At 41.0% G+C, this 13,197-nt stretch overlaps 4 protein-coding genes across 4 annotated transcripts; 2 read left to right on the top strand and 2 right to left on the bottom strand.

Moving 5' to 3' along the window:
- Positions 1-50: 50 nt before the first annotated feature.
- Positions 51-6,960, bottom strand: BATDEDRAFT_90569 (uncharacterized protein; the record flags this gene model as incomplete). Its single annotated transcript, XM_006680879.1, has 5 exons — positions 51-406; positions 474-1,398; positions 1,519-4,553; positions 4,867-5,103; positions 5,181-6,960. The coding sequence occupies 5 exons, from the start codon at positions 6,958-6,960 to the stop codon at positions 51-53; spliced, it is 6,333 nt and encodes a 2,110-aa protein (XP_006680942.1).
- A 557-nt stretch (positions 6,961-7,517) lies between these two features.
- BATDEDRAFT_12991 (glucan 1,4-alpha-glucosidase) lies at positions 7,518-8,978 on the top strand (the record flags this gene model as incomplete). Its single annotated transcript, XM_006680557.1, has 1 exon — positions 7,518-8,978. The coding sequence occupies one exon, from the start codon at positions 7,518-7,520 to the stop codon at positions 8,976-8,978; it is 1,461 nt and encodes a 486-aa protein (XP_006680620.1).
- Positions 8,979-9,147: 169 nt separating this feature from the next.
- BATDEDRAFT_26579 (uncharacterized protein) lies at positions 9,148-11,345 on the bottom strand (the record flags this gene model as incomplete). The annotated part of the gene is made up of 4 exons (XM_006680642.1): positions 9,148-9,254; positions 9,345-10,848; positions 10,936-11,142; positions 11,283-11,345. The coding sequence occupies 4 exons, from the start codon at positions 11,343-11,345 to the stop codon at positions 9,148-9,150; spliced, it is 1,881 nt and encodes a 626-aa protein (XP_006680705.1).
- A 715-nt stretch (positions 11,346-12,060) lies between these two features.
- BATDEDRAFT_20338 (DNA-directed RNA polymerase II core subunit RPB3) lies at positions 12,061-13,065 on the top strand (the record flags this gene model as incomplete). The annotated part of the gene is made up of 2 exons (XM_006680593.1): positions 12,061-12,252; positions 12,395-13,065. 2 exons carry the CDS (start codon positions 12,061-12,063, stop codon positions 13,058-13,060), a joined length of 858 nt encoding a protein of 285 aa, XP_006680656.1. The 3' UTR covers positions 13,061-13,065.
- Between the last annotated feature and the right edge of the window lie 132 nt (positions 13,066-13,197).

Raw genomic sequence — 13,197 nt, forward strand, 5'->3', positions numbered from 1 at the left:
GCTATTTGGTAGTCTGGGTACAGAAATATTTATTTTATTTCCAATTATAGTTACATTACTAGGCACGCTTTAGATTTTTTAGTCTTGGAAGCGTGACTGGCGTCTATCCTGCCCGTTTCTATACCTCCTACTCTCGGAACTCCCCCAGATCCACCCAAACCAACATTTCCTGATACTCCATTTACTCCTGGTTCCCCTCCATTTCCTGCACTTCCGCTATTGGAAGAGTCTCCGTTGTTGGGTGCCTGAAGCTGTGACGGTGCTCCTGTAACCAATCTCTGCATAAACAGCGAGCCATTGTCGTTGATTTTATTCTCTTTAGGTAATATGGCGGTCGCCATATCATTTTTTGATGAATCTGGACTAGTCAAAACCATACCAATCAGGCGATACGTCATAAACGATCCTATGTATATTCAACAAGGTATAAATCCAAAGTCAGTACATGGTGCAAATGTGCTTATAAAACACACCCGTGACGTTCAACAGCTTGTTAAGCATACCTTGACCACGAACCAGTATGGTGGAGGCTTGTTCATATGTACATTTCTCCTTGGTTTGATGATAGAATATGTCTGATACCAGTGTAGAGTTTGTGCTTCTTTCCAGTCGATACGCAAAGTGAACCATATTTGTCCACATGTCTTTTAAAGTTTGTGTTTCGGTTGCTATCTCAACAGGCAAAAAATCGCAATGAATACCAACACGGGCTCTAATGTTTCTTTGCGTCTTGCGATTATAGATATCGAGGGTAAAAAAAAGCTCATGTGCCATTGCAGCCACGGTTTCCGGTGTACCTGTATCGGGTCCAATATTTGCCAATAAAATATACATATTACCGCATCGCTTTGCTCGTTTTAAGGAAAAGCGATCAGATAGCACATCAACCATTTGTGAAAAATCTGACATGATCTCGACACTTTCTGTCGGTGTGAGTTGAGCAAGTGCGCGATTTTCTCCAGCAAGCTTCAAAGTCGATAAGCTGGGCACGCTGGAAGATGGATCTTTTTCTTTATTGGCACCAGAACCCATGACAGATTCCATATCATTTAAATGCGCAAGAGCCTGTGCCTGTGCCTGACCTTTTGGCCCTTTACTCGCTACAGGTTCAGTGAGTGGTAGACATTGCGCCAACAGTCCACTTCCATACGTTGTAGCTGGTAAACTATCTGTATCGTCAAACAAGGATACAAATCCTTTGGCAGGTGGGAACATGGGTTCAAGAATCATGATGATGGGAGCAAGTCCGTGAGTCTGTCCAAAAGGAGCCGAGTGCTTCTTCAATGCAGATGCTAACCCCTTAGAGTGTGCATGTGCCTGAGAAAATGCTTCAACCAAATCTACTGTTTCTAAAAACGCCGAAAATACTGCTGCTCCTGATGTAACAAACGACAATTCCTATATTTATAGTAGTCAAATCAAACGACAGTTAATTGATTTAATCTAGTTGCTACAAAAGATATGAATTGATCGTATGTTTTACAAATATACGATCAATTTCCAGTGTATTGAAGATACCTGAGCCGACAAATACCGATAGTTTCCTTCAAAAAACGCAGCTAATACACCGGTTGGCCGATTTGCACTCCATAAAAGCTCACTTGCACAACGCACAATATTTTTGTTGAGATAGTTGTCCACATCTTTAGTTATAGGCCCTGTTGCAAGTGAGTCTAAATGCAACGGTGCATTCAAAGGCTCTTTTTTAAGTGTCATCATTGCCAGTTCCTGAAAAATTTCGCCCTCAATAGTCAACGAAGAGGTTGCGTTTGGAGAAGTAGAATAAGCCTGTAAAACAGATTTTGTTACATTCCCATCCAACACAAATCTTAGCAAGAGTACGCTTGATGCTCGTAGTGCTTCTCTAATAATCCCCAATGCCTTTTCAACAGATCCAGACGCAATTGGACGTTCAATGTTGCGTGACTTTTCTACCATTTTGGCAATTCGAATATGTGCCTTGAGCATAGTTTCACGAAACTCCAGCTCTCGCTTTTGAGATATTGTCTCAATTTCTCCTGTTGCCCAAAATGCCATTTCATGTAGGATATTCATGTCCATCACACTAAATTGCGCTCGTGGAGATCCGCGAATGCTCAATGCACCGATGCGTTTACGATTTCCTGTTGTTAATGGAACACCAGCATAAAACTCTAGTCCTGGTTTTGCACGCATATGAACACATCGCGGATCAACGCGAGAATCTAAAATGGTGATGCCACGACCAGTGTCATCCTGCACAACCCACGAACAAAATGATTCATATCGAGGCTCTTCCTTGATTTGCATTGGGTTATTTGACCAGAATGTTGATTTCCAAATCACTTTATCTATATCAACAATACTAATAACACAGCATGTACCACCAAGTAACCTTGCAGTCATTTGGGTGATCTTGTTGAGTCGAGGTTGGTCAGTAAAATCGCCAATTCCTAGTGAATGAATGATGGAAAGTCGTTCTTTTTCTTCGGATTGTGAACCAAACCCAATGTTTATATTTGGGTTTGCATTTATCCCTGATAGACCAGTTGAATAAGTTGGTTTTCCTTCAGCGGGAAATACTGGCAATGAATCCGTTGTCAAAACATTTGTTAGACTGGGAATAAAACTGGGTGGTTTTTTTTCAATAGCCTCCGAGGTTCCGCTTATTTTTGTAGCAGACTCTGATGTCGAGGTCCATACTACAGAATTTGAAGTTCCTTGCGTAATAACTACGGGCTTGATTGTATCTGGAATAGCATTAGTTTGTGGATGAAGTGTTGGTGGCTGCTGAAGTATAACTGCAGTTCCTGTCTGAATTGCCGGAAATTGCTGGCGATTTGGATTTGAAGATGAGGTTGGAAACTGTATTTGATTCTGTTCTGAATTTTTTTGAAAAGATTGAACAGTATTTTTTGGATCTGGTTGGATTAGAGGTAATGCACAACCCAATTCATCTGCTGGCTTGAATGCCTCGCCAATTGTAACCGATCGCTTTTGCTTACGAGCAGACTTTTTTGCTTGAGACGGAGCCTCTAGTTGTTGCTGTTTCATGCGCTTCATTTGCTCTTGTTTTTGTAATTCTTGTAAATCCATCTGTTCGTATTGATGCATATCTGATTGGCCGGTTCTTTGATAACACACACTAGGATCCAAATAACGGTATCCGCGATTATCCGTAAAGCCAATATCGGGATACTGTATTGGAACAATTCCACCAAATGGATAGTTTCCCACAGGACTCTCTACAAAGTTTGAATGCATTTTTGTACCGGAATTCGGAAATAGTTGCGGATGATACTCTAAAGAGAAATTTCCTTTGCTTGGCAAATCCACAGACTCTGGATTCCTTGATGTGTGTGAATATGCATTTTGCAGGTTCCACCCATTAAATTGGTTAGGATACATCATCTGGTTAGAATACATTTGGTTTGACTGATCCCACATATTACGCGATGGATATTGGTTATCGCGTCCATATATATTTGGCATGGCAAACGATGGTTGTTGTACTGCTGGAGCCTGTTTTAGTTGTTGCCAAGTATTTGATGGTGATTGAAAGTATTGCTGCGCCTGTTCTTGCATTTGCCGTTTTTGTGGTGGCCGATACCTTTCAGGACTGATAGCTTCTTGTTGGTTGGTATTGGAATAACCCTCATGATCATGCTTTGTTTCAAGCACTGCACCTTTTGATTGGTGGATCAAATCATCCAGTTTTGGTGCATATGCTCCCACATCCGATTGTCCTCGCTTACGTCGAACACGAATACTCTCTTCGTGGCGATGGTCAAATGAGCCAGCTGGAGAATGAGGTGCTGGAGTAGAAGATAAATGACTAGTGTTTGACGACTGTTGAATATCATTATGACTTTGTATGGAGACTGGAGAATGGACATCTTTTGAGAACTTTGGTTTTAAATGATTTGGAGATATTGGGTCACAAGAATTTGGTGCCAGTGTATTTGACAATCCCGGTATTGACATTGCAACATTATGAAAGTCAGTCAACCTTTGCTCCTGATGTTCTATTGACCCTTCATTTCTTGTATTGTCATCACTAGACTGCTTCCGTCTCTCTGGGATGGAGACTGTACCTTCAGACGGTATGCTTTGGTGTTGGAGCGACGCGTGAAGATGCTTGAATGGATGTCCTTGCGAGACTGGTATATAATGGTTCTCTTGTAAAGGTAATGAGCGAAATTGACTAGCTGGTGTGTACTGCTCACTTTTGTCAGAGTGTGCTTTATCGTTGCTGCCGTGTTCCGTTTCTGTGCCAAGACCTGCAGCATGGCTAGGTGGTAGTGGGTTGGCTATAGACCCTGCATTAAATTCATTTAAAGTAGATGTAGCTCCTATATCCAATGTTCCTGACAGATATATTGGATTGGTTTTTCTTGGATAGGTAGCATCATCTTGTCCAGCTTTGAGGTTTGCATTATTGGAAGGTGATTTTAAGTGTAGATTCATAAGTTGTGTTTGTATACTAGCTTGATGTATTGCTGCCTCGTCAGTAGAATTCAAAGCCATTTGGATATTCATACCTTCACCCTCATGAATATACTGCATGGACATGACTAAAGATTGTTTAAAATCAAAAACTAAAAACTAGCTTAGGAAAGCTTGCTGGCCGGCTCTTGGATAGACCGCGTGTTGATACGAATCTGCTCGACTCGAGATTCTATCCAAAAAGCCCAAGCTTCACATTACTATACAATTGCATGTGCCAGAGTGTAAAATAAATCAGTTTATTCCGAGTATATGGTACTCACGCAACTGCTTGTTTTTCTACTTCAGGGTATAGTATCTTGGGTTCTAATAGATAGATTCACTCAAATCAACAACTGTAAAGATGACTTTGGGGTATTTTAACTCGACAAATTAACGTACCCACAGTGCTTTGGACCCCAGGAATGTCATAAGAGATTGTGACTCGCTTTGCAGAGGCTCGCTTTTTGTTTACTTCCTCCATTCGAGACAGTACAACCTGTTGGAAGCGCTCCGATATAGCAGGAAAACCCTTCATTACCTCTTCGAGATTTTTTCGTGTCAATACCATGCATATACAGTTTTCAATAGCTCTGACTGATGCTGTTCGAGGAATATCAAACAACACTCCAAGTTCACCTAGATACAATTCATCAACAAATCGTGTCAAGTGTCTAAAAGTTATTGTCACTGCTTATTCAGTTCTTAATGCATACCAAAAAATGATCCGCAGTTAATTACGCTGTATTGCACTTTGCCATTAGCAGAAACCACCTCGACTTTTCCTTTACTTAAAAAGTACATTTGCTGCCCAATGTCATGCTTGTAAATGATATACTCACCAGCGATAAAAACTGCCGGACGCATCCGTTGCTTGAGTCTGCGCTCCATTTCGGGGAGCTCACTTTCCAGTTGTGCCGTTGTAAAGTGCATTCCAGCATCAGAAATATTTAATGGTGTACTGGTTTTTTGGCTTGATTGTCCAAGATCTGGATGTGCTTTTAAAAACGAGTATATAAAATCATCGCCAAACCCAGGCACTTGGCTCGATGGGTTAGGTGTAATATTTGCCAAATCAAGCCATTCTCGCCTAACATCAGCCGAGTTTGATTTTTCAGTCTGACCACCATGATCGACAATCAAATTTGGATTGCATCCAGCCTGTAATGGTATTGAAGTGGACATGCTGTTTTTAAGAATTCCACGGATATGAGGTGCTGAATCTGTAGATGGTAATGTGATTGATTCAGCTACTGAAGAATTACTTTTAATGCTGACCGTATCTTCAGATCGTAAACTGTTGACTGAAGTCTTATTAATGGGTCCGGACCCTACATTTAGTTTGTTTTGGGAGTTGGATGTGGTTTGGAGTATATTCATGTATGCCAACTTGTGCCTATTGATTGGCTTTGAAGTAATCAAGGGATATGAGCTTAAAAGGTTTTCCTTGTATTTCTCGAAACAGCTGATTTCTGCTAAAGGTACTTTATCAGTTTTTCTCGCAAGTACCGATGATGATTTAGAAGGTTGGATGGGGCGTGGTTTAGGCTGTAGTAGCGCTGATGAGTTGTGTGAATAGTCTATAGCAACTGAACGACGCAGGTTTGAAATGGACGGTCTTCTAGATGACAAACTCATTGACCCTGATGTATCCAGCACATCTGAAAAGTGACTCAGCGAGTCAATCACTCCAAATGCTTCCAAAGTAGATAGCTTATCGTCTTGCGGAAAAGCCGAAAGAAGACTACTAAGTAGATTGGAGCTGTCTGTCAATGAACAACAAGTGGAATGTCGAGGGTTTTGAGGGCAGTCATGTAGTGATACGTAATTGGCTTGATTCATGGCCATTAATGGATCGTATCCTCGCTCTACCTCTTTCGCCAACGCATCGCTAGTAAATGCTTCAATGGTGTTTCGAAGATCGTTGCGACTATATGAATCATCTAGCCCATCGCCTATTTCCAATAATAGTGAGTCGGCATTGAATCTATGCGACATACTATGTAGAACCTGTTCTTTTGATGCGACTGAAGTACTTGCTTGTGGAAATGTGCTAGAGGCAAACGATCTCAATGGTAAACTTGCACGTCCATTGGCTTGTGTTGGATTAGATGTGGTGGCGGAAGATTTTTCATCTGAAGCCTGTTGAGCATTAGAAGGCCATTGTTGGACACAAGCATCAGAGTTACTTGGAAGCAGTCGCTTTTGATTCGAGTTACTCTCCTGGTATTTGCTGAGCCAAATGGCATGCCCAATAGCAATCGGAGTTTTTATTCTGCTCGAATTTGAAACATGATCATTTATGTTGGTTGTTTTTTCAGTGGTTGAGCATGTTTTCATGACCAGCGAGTCCAAACTACTTATGTCTGAAGTTGCCAAAGTGTTTCTGCGATTCCGATTTAAAGTGGAAATTCCACAACAGTCTCCAAAAACCACCGACAGAATAGACTTTTTTTTAGATATCGGAGATTGTGCAAATTGAGTAGAGTTTTGCATGGCAATATGGATGTATTTTTTGCTCGTTTGGATTGATTGCGATATCGTTGTAGTATAATCATTTTGGCGAGTTTTATTGCCTTTCAGTCCAGTCGCGTTGGTCATCATTACAGCTAGCGACAATGGGAATGATTGCTAACAATTTCATATTTATCTCTCCATTCTCATGTCCTTTTCGCTAGTTGTAAAAGCAGAGTGTGTGGATTCAATGCATTGTCTTGTTGCCGAATCTAATCTGAATTATATCGGCTATTATCATGAAAAATAAAGATACTTTTGACAGCATCAAGTTGGACAATCCACTTCATTTGAACATATATGATTGAAGGTAGACCAGAATTCCTAATCCGATGAATATAGTGGGAATGATGCCAAGTAGCACAAGAGTGTAAAGTGCTAAACTGCTTCAAGGTTTGTGGAGATTTAGAATCTACAATCAATAAAGACTTGAGAATTGCAGCAGCTATTGTGTTCATATTGCAATGCCTGGACTATTGTTATTTGCGTACTGCTATGGGCTATTGGGACTGGCTTCCATCCAAGTATCTGCCTATTGGATGACTGCACAAATCCCATTGCAGTTACTGCCAATTGTTGCTGATAAACCCTCTGTAACCAACAAACTATTACGCAGATGCAAACTGGTGCTGTTCGCCAACACTCATTCACCAGGAGCACCAAGAGGAACCGTCATTGCCTCTCCCTCTCATAAGAATCCAGACTATTACTACCATTGGGTGAGAGATGCATCCATATCTTTTATGTCTGTGCTAGACATGATACAGAGCAGTTCACAAGATCCAGCACAACCGCATCCAGAGCTGGAAAGACTGCTAGATGATTATGCTCAACTATCCAAACAACATCAAGAGTCACCATTTGCACGATCTGGGCTTGGAGAGCCCAAGTTTTATGTCGATGGGTCGCCGTTTATGGCTGAATGGGGGAGACCACAAAATGATGGGCCAGCACTACGAGCATTGGTTCTTGTAGAATATGCTCAGTTCATCCTCAAGCACAGACCTAGTCGCAAGGAATTTGTTCAAACACTGCTTTATGACAGTCGTCTGCCAACACAGTCTGTCATCAAGCGCGATCTAGAGTATATTTCACAACAATGGCATGCTCCATCGTTCGATTTATGGGAAGAGTCGCTAGGCACTCATTTTTTTACTAGAATGGTTCAGCATGCAGCTTTGGTTTCTGGGGCTCAGCTGGCGATGGCTTTGAATGATCGCCCTGCTGCAGATTGGTATCTAATACAGGCACAACACATTGAATCTGCATTGCATTTACACTGGGATCCTATCAAAAAACATTTGCTTGCCACAGTCGATTGGAAAGGAGGACTATCATCAAAGACATCGCAGTTGGATATTGCTGTCATTATTGCCTCGCTTGTAGCTACATCATTCAACTCCACGCATTCGGCCATTTATGCTCCATGGGATGATCGTATTTTATCTACTTTGATTCGATACACAGACACCATGTCTACACTCTACCCAATCAATGCCAACACATCTGCTCAAGTTGTCGTTGGACGCTATCCAGAGGATGTGTATGATGGTCTGGGATTTTCAAAAGGAAATCCATGGCCACTTGCAACGTGTGCTCTAGCTGAACATGTTTACAATGTTGTTGGGCATTGGTGCCAGGCACGCAGTATTTTACTCACTTACACCACATTGGATTATATCAATAGATATGCCGGATCAACTATTTCTGAACCGATTGGTACGCTTGGCGGAAGCATTATTTGGACAGACAAAGTGTTCAAGCAGATTGTACAGGCATTGGTTCAGCATGGCGATAAGATTATTGATCGAGTAAGCAGTTTAAGCAATTTAGAGGAAAACCATGGAAATTTGGAGTTGAGTGAACAATGGAATGCATCAACTGGAGCAAAACAAGGTGCACAGTTACTGACTTGGAGTGCCGTATCTCTACTCCGTGCCATTCGTTCCCGAAAACAAACTGCCGACAACTGTCATCCACTCATTACAAACTCAATTTGAAAATAGTTTTTATTTGTTACTTTAAAGAGTATGTATTTCAAGTATACAAGTATGCACTTGACTATTGAATAAAGTCGGTTTGAGTTTGTGTACTTGTAAATTTAATGTTGGAAAGAGTATAAACTGATAGAAAATCATAGAGTTATCTCAAATATTTGACATTGCAATCTTATGTTGAATCCACGACATGGCTCGTTGGGTTGGGCGGTGGTGACAAAAAGTTCATTGGACACATGCCTCGAGCTCCGCTTTCTAGATTTTCGCCATACCCCCATCCTATTTAAAATTGAAATGTAAAGTAAATGGGTGGGTTAAACTGCAATAAAAAAATAAGTCTACAACACTAGTCAGTTTTTCAAAGCATACCATCTGGGAATATCTGATAGATATTAACCAGGTCGCCCTTTTCCATTGCCAGTTCGTCTTCCATAACTGCTGCGTAGTGTGAAATTGCCTTCATATGAAGCACACTCGATCGCTGACCGTTTTTGGCCAAGCCATTTGCATCGTACAGTTCAATCACTTGAGAAAGGGTCGATGATATCGGATTATTGGCTGATTTTTTTGCACGTGGTAGTTTTGCATTATCCTCGTTGGGCTTTACATTTGGCATAGGATTGGGATACATTGCAAACGCATTGTTGGTTGTATCGTACACGTTGGATACGGCTTTGGAGTTGAACTCTGATCCACTGTTGGAAAAAATGCTAGCATGACGCACCATTACCCAGTTGATATTATTGAATGCAGTCGCGTCATCACCATGGCCAGCAGTGTTTGAGAAATCGGTATCAACTCGCGAAACTCCCCATTGAGATGGCTGGTTAGCTTCATCCATGTGTTCATTTATGTGCGAGTTTACTGGGATATTTGCAGAGACTAGCTGTTTCTCGGTCGGGGCAACATCAAACATCGGCTTATTGTCATTCTTGTAATTTACAGTTGGGGCATTGAATCCTTGATATGGCATGTTGGAAACTTGACTATTGTTTGAAAAAGCAGGTGTATTGACAGAATTAGGCAGAGCTTCCGAATTGAAAAAAGGAGGTGGTTGAGTTGTGACGATCGGATTGTAATAGCCAGATGGGTTATCATACGAATTTTGTTGTGGCCGAGTCCCAAGATACGAGTGATCATTTCGAGTATAGATTGCTTCTGGAACAGCAAACGGGGTGGAGTTTGAAAAGTATGGTATGTTTAGAGACTGACCAGCATTTTCTGATTTCGAACCAAGCGATTGTTGAGCCATGCCATCTGAATGTGGTACTGTCCATAGTTTAGACGGCGGAGCATAATCAGGTTCCTTGTCTTGAGAAAGTTTTAAATCATAGGAGTCAATGGGAAGCTGAGTGGAACGACTAGGCGTAGCACATGGAATCTGAGTTGAAAGATGCGAACTAGATTGGCTCCCAAATGGGTTTTTTGAAAGAAATTTAATTCGTTGCACCGGATTAGTCGACTGCTTGTAAAATTCCAAAGATTCTTTGTTTTGGTTAAATGTATCGTCAAGCTCCACATTATCATCGATAATGGATCTGTTTGGCCGCTTGGAAACAATGAATAGTTTTAAAAATAAAAAGAACAAGGCACAGAAAACTACACCGCCTATAATACCACCACCGACTCGTGCAAGAGTCAAGGATGTTGAAGGAGGACTTTCGGCCGACAAGGAGCTTATTAAAGAAGTAGGAGCTGTCAATGACAAAGTGGATAGCTCGGATATAGTTGGACTAAATGAAGACATGGGATCGGCATCGGACAGAGTTGGTACGAATGTTTGATCTGCTGCCCATGTACTGCTCGTTAGTAACGGTAAAGAGGTAATAGTCAACGGCGTGAAAATCCCCACTCCTGAAACTCCATCCAAAGTCTTGATCAAATGAGAATAAAAGCCGTGAGGCTAGTTTAGCACTTTGATTTATATAATTTTCTAGACAAACGCGGCAACTCAACTTACAGTCGGGCTTGCAAGTAATGAAACTGGCAATGTTTTTGTAATTGTGTTTGCAAGAGACGACACACTTGATCCTTGCACTAGGGTTGTCAATAAAGTAAATTCTGTAGCTGTAAAAGTATTTGAAGGAATAAATCCAGCAGGAACCTGTGATGGCACGATTGGCGACGAAGCAAATACCGATGGTAGAGTGGACTGTCCTGTATACGTCTACATTGAGATTAACCACAAACATGAGATTCATATTCAACGATACAAAAGCATATCACTTGAACTGAAATAGAAATGCAACCATGAAGTTTACAGCGACTATAATCCAGGATGGTGCATGCAATCCGCAGTACTCTTACCGTGGTCATTGGATTGTTGCTCGAGATTCCCAAAAAATTGTGCTGTGATACAGAAAATGACATAATGGATGAAGATACTGAATGAGTATTTTTTAGCAAGTCCTGTGGTCGAGTATCAAATTTGATTTTGAATGTACTATTAGTTGACATAAAACAAACTCGAATATAATCGGAAACAGTAGTTAAAGAAAAGGGTTTTACAGTGCCAGATATTTGAATTAACAATCTATATTAAGCCCCAATTTGCTAATCTGGTGCGGCCATCTGCTCAAGTGCCACATTGAATCCAAAGCTATTGATTTTATATATCGTCACAATTGAATTTACATCGCGTCTTAGTAGCTCCGTCTAAATGGCATCAAGTCGGAGTTTCAAGTTATTTGGGTGCAGCAACTATATGAAGTATCTCATAACCTACAGAAACGTGCCATCATTTAATGAGCCAGATTGAAAATGGCAACAGTTTAATCAGATTTGACTAGATCAACAATGAACAGACTGTTTGATTCATCAAGAGTTGATCAATGAGCTCGAGTAGTTTGAGAATAGATGTTTGCATTCAATGACTGAATCTTGCGATACTAAATTAACGGATTTCAACTGTATATTAATGACTGTATGAGCAGAATGCATTAATACAAAATAAACGAATAAAATGTGCAGCGAAATACTAGGAAACACTGCAAGCAGAATGAACAGAATAATCCAACTTGGCAGTGCATAAGCAAGATGGGCAGCAAATAGAAATTGGTTTTCAACTTGCCAGCAATCACACATTATGGATGCAGCCTTTTCTGCACAGTCGGGACCAATAGTACAGGTTACCAGCATCATAGACACACAGAATACAAAGTCAGTGTCTTTTATTCTCGGCAACACCGACCTGTCCGTTGCCAATGCTCTTCGTCGTACAATGATTGCCGAGGTTCCTACCGTCGCCATTGACTTGGTCGAGTTTGAAAGCAACAGTGTGAGTTCTGCTGTTGCATGCAATCATCTATCTATATATTACTTTATGACAATGACTGGCTGTAGGTCCAGTTGGTCTTGTTTATCATTGATACTAAACTAGTTATCCTATGATATTGGTCATGATCAACTATACTCATCAGTCGGTGCTTACTGACGAGTTTCTGGCTCATAGACTTGGACTGATCCCGCTCAACTCTGAGCAGGTTGGCACAATCACATATACCAGAGACTGCTCGTGTACACAATACTGTCCACAATGCTCAGTGGAGCTTCATCTCAATGTCCGGTGTGACGAAGAGTTTACTCGAGAAGTGACATCCAGAGATTTGATTTCATCACATTCGAGCATTATGCCCATCATTCATGGTGACGATGATTCTGGCATCATGATCGCCAAGCTGCGCAAAGGACAAGAGATTAACCTTCGTTGTATTGCAAAGAAAGGAACTGCAAAGGAGCATGCAAAATGGTCTCCATGTGCTGGTATAGCTTTTGAATATGATCCACATAACCGATTGCGACACACCACGTACTGGGTTGAAGATGATATCAAGTCGGAATGGCCTGTTTCTGCAAACGGTCTACTAGAACCAGAAGTCGTGGATGATGAGCCGTTTGATTTTAATGCCAAACCAGACAAGTTTTACATGACAGTAGAGGGAACAGGTGCAATCGATCCAAAGGAGATTGTAACCACTGCTTTACGTATTATGCAAACAAAACTCAGTCTGGTGCAAATGCTAATCAAGGAAATATCCGATGATAATGATGATTCTTCTAGAGCACAAATGAATGGCATGTACTAGACAGTATATTATTAGATGTTGAATTTTGGATGTGAAATGGACAATCTATCAAATCAATCTGCGACTGAAACGGATTATAATTCTTAAATGTACGAACGGTAGTTTGGATATTTGATTGTCTGCCAACAAACCATTTC

Source organism: Batrachochytrium dendrobatidis, assembly GCF_000203795.2.
Source record: "Batrachochytrium dendrobatidis JAM81 unplaced genomic scaffold BATDEscaffold_10, whole genome shotgun sequence".
Classification (NCBI taxonomy): Eukaryota; Fungi; Chytridiomycota; class Chytridiomycetes; order Rhizophydiales; genus Batrachochytrium; species Batrachochytrium dendrobatidis.